The following is a 15,470-nucleotide window of genomic DNA, read 5'->3' on the forward strand; positions in this document are numbered from 1 at the left end:
GCTTTTTCCCGAATACTGGTGTGCTTATGAGAATCCGTCAGATGTCTTAATTCTGCACTCAATAAAGGTTTTTGCCATTAAATGTTTCTGTGCTTTTGAACTACAGTGGTACCTTGGGTTACATACGCTTCAGGTTACATATGCTTCAGGTTACAGACTCCGCTAACCCAGAAATAGTACCTCGGGTTAAGAACTTTGCTTCAGGATGAGAACAAAAATCGTGCTCCGGCAGCGCAGCGGCAGCAGGGGGTCCCATTAGCTAAAGTGGTGCTTCAGGTTAAGAACAGTTTCTGGTTAAGAACGGACCTCCGGAACAAATTAAGTACTTAACCCAAGGTACCACTGGTGACAGCAGCCACGAAATTAAGAGACGCCTGCTTCTTGGGAGGAAAGCAATGACAAACCTAGACAGCATCTTAAAAAGTAGAGACATCACCTTGCCAACAAAGGTCCGTATAGTAAAAGCTATGGTTTTCCCAGTAGTGATGTATGGAAGTGAGAGCTGGACCATCAAGAAGGCTGATCGCCGAAGAATTGATGCTTTTGAATTATGGTGCTGGAGGACTCTTGAGAGTCCCATGGACTGCAAGAAGATCAAACCTATCCATTCTTAAGGAAATCAGCCCTGAGTGCTCACTGGAAGGACAGATCGTGAAGACTCCCTGGAAAAGACCCTGATGTTGGGAAAGATGGAGGGCACAAGGCGAAGGGGACGACAGAGGATGTGATGGTTGGATAGTGTCTTCGAAGCTACAAACATGAGTCTGACCAAACTGCGGGAGGCAGTGGAAGACAGAAGTGCCTGGCGTGCTCTGGTCCATGGGGTCACGAAGAGTCGGACACGACTAAACGACTAAACAACAGCAACACCACTATACCAGATTATCAGTGACAACGAACAGCATTTCTAGGCTCTTAAATGAGGGGCATATTTCCAGGTGAGGCAGCCTTTTCTCTATACCCTCTCTATCGCCCTCACTCATGATGCCAGCCAGAGAATTCCCTCTAGAGCTGTCAAAGAATCATAGAGTTGGAAGGGACCCTGAGGATCATCTAGTCCAGTCTCCTGCAATGAAGGGATATGCAACTGTCCCATACATGAGAATATGCATTCTTTGTCCCCACTTTACAAACAGACAGTGCTCACAAGTCCTTTTTCTCTCTTAGCGGCATCCTTCAATTCTCCTCCCTTAGCCAAATATTGATTTCTTTAAAAACTCACGTTGTGCACTGCAAACCTAGTAAACCCAACTAGAAAGTTTCCAGATTTCTACCATTTCTTGCTTAACTTTCTAGAATTCCGATACAATTTTTCTGTCTGGCCCCTACTATTCAGTGACTGCCCCCATTAAACAACAACTCATTGCTTTCAATACTTTCCTGAAGGCAAGGCTATAAATGTTTTAGTCCAAATACAGTTGTACCTTGGTTTTTGAACAGCTTAGTTCCCAAATGTTTTGGCTCTCGGACATCGGAAACCCGGAAGTGACTGTTCTGGTTTGCGAACTATTTTTGGAAGCTGAACGTCCGACAGGGCTTCTGCGGCTTCTGTTTGGCTGCAGGAGCTTCTTGCAGCAAATCAGAAGCCGTGATTAGGTTTTTGACCGTTTTGGAAGTCGAATGGACTTCCGGAACGGATCCTGTTCGACTTCCAAGGTACGACTGTATTGCAAATAATCCTCCCAGGTTAAAATGTGCCTTGTATGAAAGTGATTGATAGGTGCGACATAACATGGAATTGGGCCTCATAGGGCTCACTCTAGAAATCAATTCTTTGGGTGGTGTTTTTGAAATAAAAAGTTGTCAGGTTCCCAAAGTCTAAAATGATGTGCCATACATCATGCAAAGGATAGAGCCTGGCTGGGCCCAATGGCTTAGGGTAGAGACTGATGATGGGGCAGAGTTAATAAGCAAAAGTTCTCAGTCCGAGCAGAAAATACTCTGTTCCTTTACCCTGAGATGCTAGTCTTTCCCCCGCAAGAACTTAAGGTGGTGGCTAAATTTCTGAAACTTCAGGTCAAACCCTGAGACTCCGCAAGTCTATTTGGAGAAAAGCTATGGTCCGATACGATGCCTTGAAGCTCACTGTAGTGAAAGCCTTCAAAAAACATATTGCAGGACCCAGAGATTGCAGTAACCAAGAGAACTTGTTAGGGCTTATGTTGAGATATTTTGAACCACAACAGCTACAAAAATATAGATGTAACACTCCAATGCCAAAAAATATTATGGTTGCAAATGGATATAAAAGTAGCAGCAGATGTTACTTTACTTCTGACTTTTTTAGCCTTTGTTTTTTAACTCTTTGTAGTCTTTTTGTATTCGCACATCAACTGCCTAGGAACCAGACGCACAGAAGAGGAAGAAAAAATAGTTCAAACGTTACGCTTGGTTATTTACATACTCTTTAATATTCACCACAACTTGTTTAAAAGAACAGCAATGTGCTAAAATTTTAAAGCCACAAGGGATTCTGAGTACGCTGCATAACATATTTGATGCAGCTTGTTTATGCAACATTCTGACAGATACAATTAATCTCGTGAAAACAATGTGGATGTTGCATAGGAGCACATTATCTTTAAAGCCACAAAACACATTTTTCCCTGGGAGAATTAGCAGTCTATTAAAACACAATCTTAGGGAGGAAAATGGAAGCTTGAAAAGAACAATCTGACATTCTGTACTTCAGGAAAGGATCACCCTGCCACCACCTGCCCATGTTCTCGAATAAAGGATGGAGGGGGGGGGAACTCCCAAATAAAAGGGATAATGCAAATGGCACGTACCTCCCACGAAGGCATCGCCTGCTCCGTTTGTGTCCACGATCTCGCTCTGGTCACTAATTAAGACCGGGAAGGCTCTCACTTCATTTTCTACAAGGGAAGGGGGGAAAGAAAGAAAAAGACGCCTGAGAAAACGATTGATACCATCCAGAATTGCTACGCTGCAAATGATCGCTACATAACAACCGATAACCCAAAAATTGCTTCGCAAAGCACCTCAGTTTGAGCATGGATTAGATCAGAGCTTCTGGAAGCCAATGGATGCAATAAAAGATGCCTTGAAACAACCTTGGCCATGCGAAGAAGCAGTAAAGAGCACGGCCTTCGTGCCTTTCTAGACAAAACAACATTGGAACAACATCTGTTTTGAAGAAAAAGCAACCCTAGGTGTTTGGTTTGGTTTTACGGCCTTAATGGAAACATTTCCCAGTCTTGGTGTCCCCCCCCCCCCCCGGTATTACAGTTCTACTAGCCGACTGTTTCAAGTGATTTAAAAATTGTGTACTTGAATGTACCATTCTCCATGTAACTTGTAATGTGTGGGTACAATAATTTTGGAGTGTCGGGGTCACAGATTAAATACGTACTACTAATTAATCAGCTAGGGCTTTCCAGGGGGTAATGTCATAAGGATGTGATAAAAACATAATTACCACCTTGTTAATGTGTAAATTACCAGAGTCATAGAAGGCTATACAAGTTCTGTCTCACAGTCATTGAAGGAATACACCGAATGTGCTTTGGGAGGCAGATGAGATGGGGGAAAACAAGCAACTCCTCTCCCAGGAGACCACAGGAGCTTTCATTGTGGGTTTGCTTGTTTTTAAAAAATGTGCATAGGTGCCACTATAAGGAACGTGGCAGCGCGATGCAGCACACTAGACAGTTGTCAAAATGTTTAGGATGATCGAGAGCAATCATGCAGAACAGTTCAAGCAAGGAAGCTGGATAGAGCCTTGTACAGCTCCTTTTGGTAACTCCTGCAGCCAAGCTGGTGTCAAAGTGCTCTGCTTTCCTCTGGACCACATCCGTGAAGCTGAGCAGCCTAGGACCTCTGTACACAATGCCCAGGCTTATGCCCCGGGGAGGTCACTCTGGTGCTAACACAGCAGTTTGACTTCACCCAAGGAGGCACACTCCACTGTCTCTTGAGACAGACAGCTGCCAACAAAAATAACCCCCTGCAGATTGCAGCAGGTACCTGTTTACTGAATCTAATCTAATAAATCAATTAAAGGTAACCCAGCTTTATACACATGGTAGTCTGCTGGCTGGGGTAGATATCCTTCCATTTGCAGTGCATTCATTCTGAACGATTGCCATTAAAGCAGGGGAGGCCACAAGCGTTACACACCTAAGAAGCGTGGGCCAATGTATAAAAGCGGCCAAGCCTTCTGCATATTTTTAATTGAACAGCAATAGAAAAGAATAAAATTGACCCGCAATGGCAAGCATCAGCAATGAGTTCCAATGAATTAATACCGTTTATTACACACACACGCACACAGTTCAGGTCTCTCACCCAGAAATTTGCAAACTGATGGTTAGCTCACCAAGTTACGCTTGTTTAAGTAATGTGGGTGGAAGTGAGTTGTCAGTAAGGGGCGGGGGGGGGGGTGAATGGAGGCAATCTCAGCCGAGCACTGTCAGGATACTCTACAGTGTTCTGGAACTGGTGATTACAAGAGTCATGAGAAAGGAAGGACGCAGCAGGGAGACTGCAGAGACCTCCATGAACATCACAAACAACAACGAAAACAGTCCGGAAGCGCCCCTAAGTGCTACAGCACTGTGTTTCCTCTCCCAGCCCTTTGTGCTCGAGTGCTGTAACAGAGAGTGCATGGTTTTCCTCCGGAGCCCAAGTGAGGAGCAAATTCACACAATGAGAAGTGTGTGCCTGCAAGAGATGGGTTAGCCAGGGCGTGGGGCTGAGCTGGGTTGATGCACGAGGGAGAGTGGTCCTGAGCAGGCTGGTGCCCCGGTCAGCCTCAGCAGCAACACAAGGGCCGCCTGGCTCTTCTCTCTGTTCCAAGCAAAGTGGCAAAGAATCAGCATAGCGACAAAGACTTGGATCTCCTCCTCACTTCACACCGCACCCTGATGCAAATGGGGCAGGGTGTCTCTATACCTGCTCTCTGCAACATAAAAAGACTCCAGGAGCTCCAATCATGGAATGCCCATATTACATGTAGTTTGACCCTTAGGATAAAGGAGCAGAAACACATAACAGGGCTCAAAGGTGAATTTCAGCCCTAGTGTCCTGCTCTGTAGAAATTAAGGGCCAGCTACTCTCTTCCTTAGGGATGCGGGTGGCACTGTGGGTTAAACCACAGAGCCTAGGACTTGCCGATCAGAAGGTCGGCAGTTCGAATCCCCACGACGGGGTGAGCTCCCGTTGCTCGGTCCCTGCTCCTGCCAACCTAGCAGTTCGAAAGCATGTCAAAGTGCAAGTAGATAAATAGGTACCGCTCCGGCGGGAAAGTAAACGGCGTTTCCGTGCGCTGCTCTGGTTCGCCAGAAGCGGCTTGGCCATGCTGGCGACATGACCCAGAAGCTGTACGCCGGCTCCCTCGGCCAATAAAGTGAGATGAGCGCCGCAACCCCAGAGTTGGCCACGACTGGACCTAATGGTCAGGGGTCCCTTTACCTTTACCTTTACTCTCTTCCTTGCACAAAGCAAGCCATCCCCAAAAGGCTGGAGCTTTAAAAGGCACTGAACATAAAACCCCCCAAAACATTCGGCTAAATTTTATTCATTTAATTTGTAGGCTGCCCTTCATCTAAAGATCACACAGCGGTTCACGACATAAAAATCCAAAGTGAGAACACAAAACCCCCTCCCACAAGCACATTTAAAAGGCCACAGAATGTTAATTAGAATGGTCATAGAGAAATGCTTTTGCCTGGAGCCTTCATTACATATCTTTAGGCGCCAGGCGAGCCTCCCTGGGGAGAGCATTCCACAAGAGGGGAGCCACCGCAGGAAAGGCCCATCCTCTGGACCTCTCGTGGAGGAGGCACACAAAGATGGGCCTCAGATGATGGTTGCAGGGTCTGGATCAGTTCATATGGGGAGAAGCATCCTTGAGGTACTGCAGTCCTGAGCCGTTTAAGGCTTTATGGGTAAAAAACAACACTCTGAATTGGGCCCAGAAATCAAACAATATAGGCAGCATCACGCAGGCTCATCTCCTCCCCTGCCCCAAGGCTTAATTTTGTGAGAGTTCCACCCCAGAATCTGTTTCATCTGAGCCCTAAAACATGCAACATACCAATAAAGTGTCCATTAAACTGTGTGGAGTATATTTCCTTCCTTTCTGAAATTATCACAGGAAGGGTGACAGTACAGAAGGCAACAACATATTTGCATTGCCGTCTTTTGCTCTCCGTTCAGCAGTGCTCAAGAAATGTCCAAGATGATCAAATGCTTCTCCCACTGTCTTCAATGGGATCCAACCAAGCTTGAAAACATCTCCACCTTTTGATATACATTTCCCAAAGCTTACATTTAGCACTTTCTTTGTCTGGTCCCATCTTGCTTACATTAGGATATAAATTCAGGATGTGAACCAGTCAAAGGAATGATATTGCATGCCACACATGCTGCCAGACACTTTGGGATTTGTGCAGGAAAAAGATATTGTGAAATTTAGATAGATTTCACAGACAGATTTTCCTACAGGAAAAAGCACAGCCCACCAAATGTCTTGCTCTAGGATAAAACCATATGGTTACTGGTGTAGCTCACGTGAGTCTTCTTTTATGTCCCACAACATCTCTCAACCCTTACGGGAATTAACTACTTTTGACACATGAGCACATTTCAGACAAACAGAAAAAAACCCCCACCCAGATTCATAGCTGTCAAGTGTCCCTTATTTGAAGGGACAGTCCCTTATTCCAGCGCCATGTCCCGCTGCTATCCCTTATTGCTGGATGTCCCTTAAATTTCAAAGGAAGCAGCTCCTCTCCTTCCCTCCCTGCAGGCCAGGGAGGAGGGAGGCTCCAACTGTGTTGCTTGGCTGTGTTGCTCACCCAATAAGAAGTCTAAGAACGGATGGGGGGGTGGAGCTTGCATGCCTTGTGTGTGGCTAGTTAATGCAAGCTGAGGGGGCTTTTGAATGCTGGATGCCATTTTGTTGCACGTGCTGCTGCAAACTTTGCAGTGCAAAGCCAGGCCGGGGAGCCATCTTAAGTTGAGGCTGCATAGGCCTTGTGGTGCATGTGATTCAGATTCTATTCAGTTGAACCTCTGGTTACAAAGTTGGTTGGACAGTGTTCTCGAAGCTACCAGCATGAGTTTGACCGGACTGCAGGAGGACAGGAAGACTGCAGTGCCTGGAACAGGTGAGGCTGCAGGTCCCTTATTTTGGCTGCTGGTCCCTTATTTTCAAGGCTGCTGGTCCCTTATTTTCAAATCTGTAAGTTGACAGCTATGCCCAGATTTCACCGTGCCTTTGGAATTTGCTCTACTTGTCAGGCTGATTTTTAGATTAAAATAGAAAAAGTCCCCCCCCCCCAGCTTTTTATAGGGTTTGTTGCTACTGGCACTACCAAATTGCAATTAGTTCACCATTTTTATGTTTTAATTTCTGTTGTGGTTTTACAGTGATGTCTGCTTACCTCCTACTGTTAGCCACTTTGAAAATTCATTTAAAAGGAGGGATATAAATGTTTTAAATACAGGTAGTTAAGTTAGTTGATAGCTGTTGATAAGGCTACCACCTAACAACAGAGCAACTTCCCTCCCCGCCCGCAAAAGCCATATAAAATAGATGCAACGTGAGTTAATCACGCAGTGTGTGAGGTGTAGCGGTTAGAGTGTCTAACTAGGACCTGGGAAATCTGGGTTCAAATCCTCACTTGGTCATGAAGCTCATTAGGTGGGGCCTTCAGACAGTTACTGCCTCTCAGTCTAACCTACCTCACAGGGTTGTTGTGGGGGATTATGCATGATGGGCTGACAGCAAAATAGACACAGGGCTATTCTGCGCTCCCTAGGTGCGTACAGAACTTCCAACCCAAAACTTGTATATCCTTGAAGTACGTTTGTAATTGTCATTTTAGGCTCGAATGAAAAATCCACAGAGGATAGGAGACAAGTTTCGTAAACTTGCATGCGCGTGCAAGTTGCTTGATCTTATTTTGATGCCATGTGTCACAACATTTTAAAAGAGCAACAGTTAATATAGATTGGAAAAGTCCATCTTTGCCCACTAGGTTTGCTTTTCATAGGAGTTGGAACTGTTCCACTGAACTGCCAAAACACACCACTTCTCCATGCTATCGACACGGCCGCTCAAGTCAGAAGTCAGAACTACAAGTTTCTGTTTATTTGGTCTACCGTTCATCAGCATCAAATACAATGCAGGGTTATCAAGACAGCCGCAGCAGAGAGAGAGAGAGAGAGAGAGAAGACAAAATACCTGCACATATATTATGCCTTTTGAAATGAGAATATAACAAAATCCACTAACAATCAGAAATAGTTTAAAATGCAGGCAATTTTGACTTGTAACTCAGATCCCCTTTAACCATTAAGACGTAGATAATTCATGATGAATAAATTTATTTCATATGGAGGAGGGTCAGATCCTCCTCTAGTTTCTAATGCCACTTTTTCAGAATTAGTTCCACCAAGATCAGTGTGGTTTTCTGTGATCTGAGGTTCATAGCTGTCAACGTTTCCCTTTTTTAAAGGGAAATTCCTTTATTCCGAATAGGATTCCTCGCAAGAAAAGGGAAAAGTTGACAGCTATGCTGAGGCTTAGAATTTGCCCATTAAGATGAAGGCAAAGAATTCATCTGAGGTCTCCAGACATAAAGTTGGATGGTATATCCCTATAAAAATTACAGCATAGCAGAATGTGGGCTAATGTATAAAGTTACTTTTGTAAGGGTAAACTCTCAAGTGCCAACACATCCCAGTTTCTCATTTGGATGCCATGGAAATCTGTGGTTAAGTGGCTTCCTGACTTGTTTGCCAGCTGAAGAGACAAATGAAGCAGGCAAATGCTACAGGTAGGTGAACAGAGCTTCTGCAAATATTGGGTTTTTAAGTCAGGATTTGATTGTCTAAACACGGCTGCTGTCATGCCCTACTACAGGTACACATTTAAACCCTTATTTCTGATTTTATCACTGATGTGTTTAGTAAAATTACAGGGTTATAATCTTCTTTTGGTTCCACCAATTCCTTCCTCAGGCTTTGTAAACTCTGTTTCCTTTAATTAAGATCTCCGCAGACTACTAATTTTTTTCCTGCTTCTAAGAACAGAGGTTTGCTTACTAAGTGGCTTTTCTCAAGACTCATGTAGCTTTTATATCTATATGAAGGAGAAGATGATGCTTGTACAATGAGATTTGAAATTTCTGCTAATCCCTAAGGGTTAGATTCAGCTCCCAACTGCATCAAAACATGGAGTAAATCACACTGATCTCAGTGGGATTAATTCTGAAAGAGTGGCATTAGCAACCAGTGAAGGATCTGACCCTCCAAATGAAATAAATTTATTCATCCTAAATGAGTTGTTGATTGTTCCTTTGATAATTAAGTACACAAGTCTATGATCCTTTTAGGATCACCTAATTAGTATCCAAATGATTTCACTTAATTGCTGCTGTAATTGGAATGTATAGGATTTACCTCCCTTCAAAATAATTATATGCACATTTTACTATAAATTATGCAACAGTTTATTTAGTTTATAGATTATTTCCCACATATGGAACACAACTCATTAGGATGCTAGTTATCATAATCACAGTTTTGACAGGCATTTTCTAGCAAGAGCTCCTGAATCGTGCGTTTGCACAGCAAACCTTTAAAAACATAGCTCTGGGATAAAGCTACTCATAAAAGAAACAGAATGTGGCTTAGTAAGATACTTCCCTCCCCCAACAATTTACAGTAAAACTATAAAAATACCCATCATGTTGCTCAATATGAACTCAACAGCCAACTAGGCTAGAAGGCATAAATTAAAAATATCCCTCTTTCACTTTTCAAGAACGTAGTCAAGTTTATGGCATAGCCTGTCATTTTAAATTACCCTTATTTTAAAACGTTGCTTTACAGCACTATTATCTAACTGCATTTTGGTTTTAGGTTTTCCTTTTTGACCCATTAATCTATTTTTAATTTTTTTAAAAATACCCCCCTCCAAATTTAAGCAAGCGTATGTGGAAAATAGCACGTTGGGAACATTCTGGCAAAAGGACAAAAACTAAATACTTTGTCAAATCTGTGGACATTTTTCTCCTTGGAGGTACTAATTATTATGAATGAAGAGCAAAGGGAGGAAAATAGAAATTGATTTACTGTACAGATAAGGGGCTACATTATCTGTGTGCGCTCATGCAGCGGGGATCGGCTGAAATCAATTGAGCTGTATCCTTTCATTTACTGTTCCTGTGTATTTGGCCTAATGTTCTGTGTTACTCAAATTATCAAGTCAACAAGCTATTGAGTTACAATAAGGGTTGATATGTTTTGCCAGTGATAGGCAAAACGTTTGTGGGGAAACCTACTGCCCAGCCCGACAAAATTCTCTAATGCAAGTTATTGCCTGCAATTTCTGAAATCACAGAGATGATAGGACACAAACATGGGGACTTCTGACCTCCCCCATCAGCAGTGGTTCATTGGCATGAACCCTCTTGTTAATTTTTGCTGAAAGTAATTTTCTGTAGTGTACTTGTGACCTACAGAGAGTTTTCTGTGGTGCTCTTTGAGAGCCAGCCAGAGGCAGATGATTAAAACGGCACTCCCTCCTTGCAGTAAATTGGATAGCCGAGAAATTCCGCACCATTGCAATGTTTCTCAAAGTTGGGTCTCCAGCTGTTGTTGGACTACAACTCCCATCATCCCTAGCTAGCATGACCAGTGGTCAGGGATGGTGGGAGTTGTAGTCCAACAACAGCTGGAGACCCAAGTTTGAGAAACAGCATAGGCGAGGATGGGAACCTGTGGCCTTCCAGATGTCCGACTCCAACTCCCATCAGCCCCAGACAGCATGGCCAATAGTGAGGGGCGATAGGAGCAGGTTCTTCAACCCTACTTTAAGGATCCAAACAAATGCTGCCTGTGACAACCACCACACTTAACATAATGATTCAACTATCTAAGGCTTGACCTCTCTTTGGGAGTGAGCCTGGGCCATTTTGCCTGTAGGCCCTTCTAGGTCTTTGATTCTGGTTTCTGTTCGCAATAATAATAATAATAATAGTAATAATAATAATAGTAATAATAATAGGGACGCGGGTGGCGCTGTGGGTTAAACCACAGAGCCTAGGACTTGCTGATCAGAAGGTCGGTGGTTTGAATCCTCATGACGGGGTGAGCTCCCGTTGCTCGGTCCCTGCTCCTGCCAACCTAGCAGTTCGAAAGCACGTCAAAGTGCAAGTAGATAAATAGGTACCACTCCAGCAGGAAGGTAAACGGCATTTCCGTGTGCTGCTCTGGTTCGCCAGAAGCGGCTTAGTCATGCTGGCCACATGACCCGGAAGCTGTACGTGTGCTCCCTCGGCCAATAAAGCGAGATGAGCGCTGCAGAGTCGGTCACGACTGGACCTAATGGTCAGGGATCCCTTTACAACAACAACAACAACAACAACAACAACAACAACAACAACAACAACAATAATAATAATTTATTATTTATACCCCACCCATCTGGCTGCATTTCCCCAGCCACTCTGGGCAGCTTCCAATGAAAATCTACCTGGAGAGATACAGATAACACTGTCTCACAGGTGAGACTAGCTGGAATTACCTTTCACCAATTGCCTTTAAGTTTAATTTCTTTATTTGCAATTTCACAGCTGTACTTGAAAGCGAATTTTCTAAAACAACTAATGACACGACCCTGAACTCTAACAGAGATTCTTCTTGCTATGTATTTTTTTTGAAGGCAGGATGTCCTTTCTGATATGGAGATGAAGCAACACGGTGCCACATGTACAAAGCGCCACATTTATACTGGCACCTGTTTCCCCCCACAGGTGTTTATCATCTTTTGGCTCACCTTGTTCTGTCAACATTTCTTTTATCCCTCGGCTTTGTTGCCATTTTATTCCTGCTGACTGCCGAGACAGCTACTTGGGTAAGCTCGGCGTTCATCAGCACGTTCCACATGCAGCTGAACACTGTTGTGTTTTTCAAAAAGTGCACATCTTGAATCTTTCTGCCAAGATGGAAGCGCTGAAGGCTTTTCACACAAAAAACAAATGCCGGCAAAGCCAGATCAAGCAGTCTGTTATTCTGTGTTAGCAGCCTTGGTGCTGCAACCAAGACATTAATTGATGAACCAGCTTCTTCAGAGAAGAGCAGGGTTCAATGAAGTTGTTAGTTCTTTTCCTTGGCATTGTTGCATTAACTTTACATCTCCATTTACAATTGATCCAGCTATTATTATGATTATGATTATTTGAATTGATATACCACCCTATACCAGGAGATCTCAGGGCGATTCACAGAACAAAATAAAAATAAAAAACCACAAAATATATAATCAAAATTAAAAAAAACCAATACCCCCCCTCAAAAAACCCTGCACATTTTTAAAGGGCATAGGCAACTTTCTATTCATAAATTAGCCAAATGTACAATTCTCTTTCCCTGCGTTAAAGGGTGCTGAATTGTCACTTATTAGCCAAACATTCATCACTATCAATAGGAAGGAAGGGATTTTTTGCTGCAGGGACCCTAGGGCAGGAATTCTCTGTACGCTTCACATAATGTCATGCATGGAACCTCCTTTTGGGATTCTTGTCAGCGATGGCCATGCAATTCACTGTCGTGGTAGAAGACACATTCTGCTTTCAGTAATCCACTGGAAGATGGATTACTGCTATGCGTTGTTTGTGGGGTTGCCTTTTAAAGAGGACCAGAAAACGGCTGCAGGATAACTAACCAGAACGAAACATTTGAACATATTAAGGCAGCGCTTCATCATCTAAAGCGGCTTCCAGGCCCAATTCAAAGTGCTGGTTGGGGCATTTAAAAGCCTTTAACAATTAGGGACCAGGCTACATGACAAAAAACACCTCCCAAGTTTCTATGTGGCTTAGTACGTAGAATGAAGGAATAGTTTCTCTGAGGGACAAGCATTCCTTCTCCAGAGTTCCAGTTCAAGACGGTTACAAACAGCAGCCTAGGGAGTAACTATACCACTCCCAGTTCCTTTCTGATTAACATCCTGCCAGATGAAAAGTTCTAGAGAGCTGGAAAACTTGATCATTATTTTGTGACATAGAGGTTGTTGTTTAGTCATTTAGTCGTGTCTGACTCTTCGTGACCCCATGGACCAGAGCACACCAGGCACTCCTGTCTTCCACTGCCCCCCGCAGTTTGGTCAAACTCATGTTCATAGCTTCGAGAACACTGTCCAACCATCTCGTCCTCTGTCGTCCCCTTCTCCTTGTACCCCCAATCTTTCCCAACATCAGGGTCTTTTCCAGGGAGTCTTGTCTTCTCAGACATAGAGGTAGCGAGCTCATTTGGAGCCCCAACGTAGGTTCTGGCAAGACATTTCCTCTGGTCCCAGAATACAGACTGAGAGACCAAAGAAAAAGAGACTGCAAAGCCACAGCAACCTTCAGGAATTCTAGGGTAGGAAAAGGTTTGTTAGAAATCAAGAGATCACTTCCAGTCTACGTGGCTCCTTCAGTGGCATAACTGGAACGCTCTTGGTGGGACTCATCTAAGGCACTGGAAAGCCTGAGGTGGGCAGATAGTGCAAATTGCCCTCCCTCCTACTGCAAGTCTGGGAGACGATAACAATGGATATAAAGAGCATCTTATGTTTCAAGGGTACAAATAAATTTTGAATCTGGAAGAAAGTAACTAACCATTTGCAAGCAAGTGAGCAGCATCACATAGATTTTACCCTGAAGATCAGAGCACCTAACTCTGATTTTGTTCCAGCTATGTCAGTTACCTACCTTTTACTGGGCTCAAAGTAAAGTGCTAATGTTGGCTTTAATGTTGACAGTGAGAGATTTTACTTTCTTGGGCTCCATGATCACTGCAGATGGTGACAGCAGTCATGAAATTAAAAGACGCCTGCTTCTTGGGAGAAAAGGGGCGACAAACCTAGGCAGCATCTTAAAAAGCAGAGACACCACCTTGCCAACAAAGGTATGTATAGTAAAAGCTATGGTTTTCCCAGTAGTGATGTATGGAAGTGAGAGCTGGACCATCAAGAAGGCTGATCACTGAAGAATTGGTGCTTTTGAATTATGGTGCTGGAGGAGACTCTTGAGAGTCCCATGGACTGCAAGAAGATCAAACCTCTCTATTCTGAAGGAAATCAGCCCTGAGTGCTCACTGGAAGGACAGATCCTGAAGCTGAGGATCCAATACTCTGGCCACCTCATGAGAAGAGAAGACTCCCTAGAAAAGACCCTGATGCTGGGAAAGATTGAGGGCACAAGGAGAAGGGGACGACAGAGGACGAGATGGTTGGACAGTGTTCTCAAAGCTCCTAACATGAATTTGACCAAACTGCGGGAGGCAGTGGATGACAGGAGTGCCTGGCGTGCTCTGGTCCATGGGGTCACGAAGAGTAGGACACGACTAAACAACTAAACAACAACAAACGTTGGCTTTTAAAGCTGGCTCATTAATCAGGTTACCTAAGGAATCAACTTCCCCAACAGTTAATTAGGATCAGTTTCAGAAGTCTTGTTCTATGTTCTACTCATACATGGAATTAGACAGCAAGCACAAGACAATGGGACTTATTGGTAGTGGCATGGAGGTGGGATTCCAGGAAAAACAACTTTGGCGATAGCAACCACCACTGGACCCAATGAGTTTTAGCTATATGCCATTTTGGCCTTAGGTGCAATCTCCAGAATGAAACCCCTCTGTAATTTGCGGGCCTACTTTATACTGAATATCTTTTTAATTCAAAAAGCTTTCAGTATTTAGTCAGATGCTTCTTGCTTTGCTTTTAATTGAAACAATATCTTCATGCTGCTACTTTATTATTCCAGTTATAGTTTTGCAGTTTTATTCTGCATTTTTTATTGTACTGTACTGTTTTATGTTTGGTAACGCACACTTTGAATGTATGCTACCCATTTTCTTTCCAGATTTCTAGCTCAATTACACACGCCAATCTTGTGTTATCGAAAGCCTCAGGTAAAGTTTCTAATGATTCTGAAACTTTTAAACCGTTCTGAGCAAGTAAGACAAAATCCTCTGGCAAGAGCCACAAACTAGTCACAGTAAAAAGGAAGCAAACATCCCCACCTGTCAATGCAAGGAGCAGTAAAAAGGAATATCATTAGTAGTTACTGCTTGCTGAAGTGCTTGCAGATGGAACTTCAAGAGATCCGTACAGAAACCAACCGAGTGCAATAGGTACTGTAATCTAGCTGACTATAATTACACAATTATTGGTGAATTTGCTGTTGATAAACAATGCAAGCATTAGGATATTGTGGGGTGGTGGTTTTTTTTTTTTTTTTTACAATGAAGTGATTAAGAAAGCTGTTTATCCCCCTCCCACTATATCCTGTTAATAAAATCGGTGTTGCAGATGTTCATGTATGCGGCATTGATGTTTAATGGTGCGTGATGCTCTAGGTGGTTCCCATAACCTCGCTTTGTCTGGTATGAGCTTACTCAATTGATATGATAATAGAGAAAAGAAGGCTGAAACAAGCTGGGCTGTC

At 43.5% G+C, this 15,470-nt stretch overlaps 1 protein-coding gene across 3 annotated transcripts in view; it reads right to left on the reverse strand.

Moving 5' to 3' along the window:
• ADK (adenosine kinase) overlaps positions 1 to 15,470 on the reverse strand; it is a 202,381-nt gene that overhangs the window by 14,517 nt on the left and 172,394 nt on the right. For all 3 annotated transcript variants that reach the window (XM_083615945.1, XM_083615944.1, XM_083615946.1), the window contains exon 10: positions 2,790 to 2,876. In XM_083615945.1, the coding sequence (XP_083472071.1) occupies positions 2,790 to 2,876 (87 nt within the window). The remainder of the gene's footprint in view (positions 1 to 2,789; positions 2,877 to 15,470) is intronic.

This window comes from Podarcis filfolensis (genome assembly GCF_964270895.1).
Source record: "Podarcis filfolensis genome assembly, chromosome: 5".
Taxonomy (NCBI): Eukaryota; Metazoa; Chordata; class Lepidosauria; order Squamata; family Lacertidae; genus Podarcis; species Podarcis filfolensis.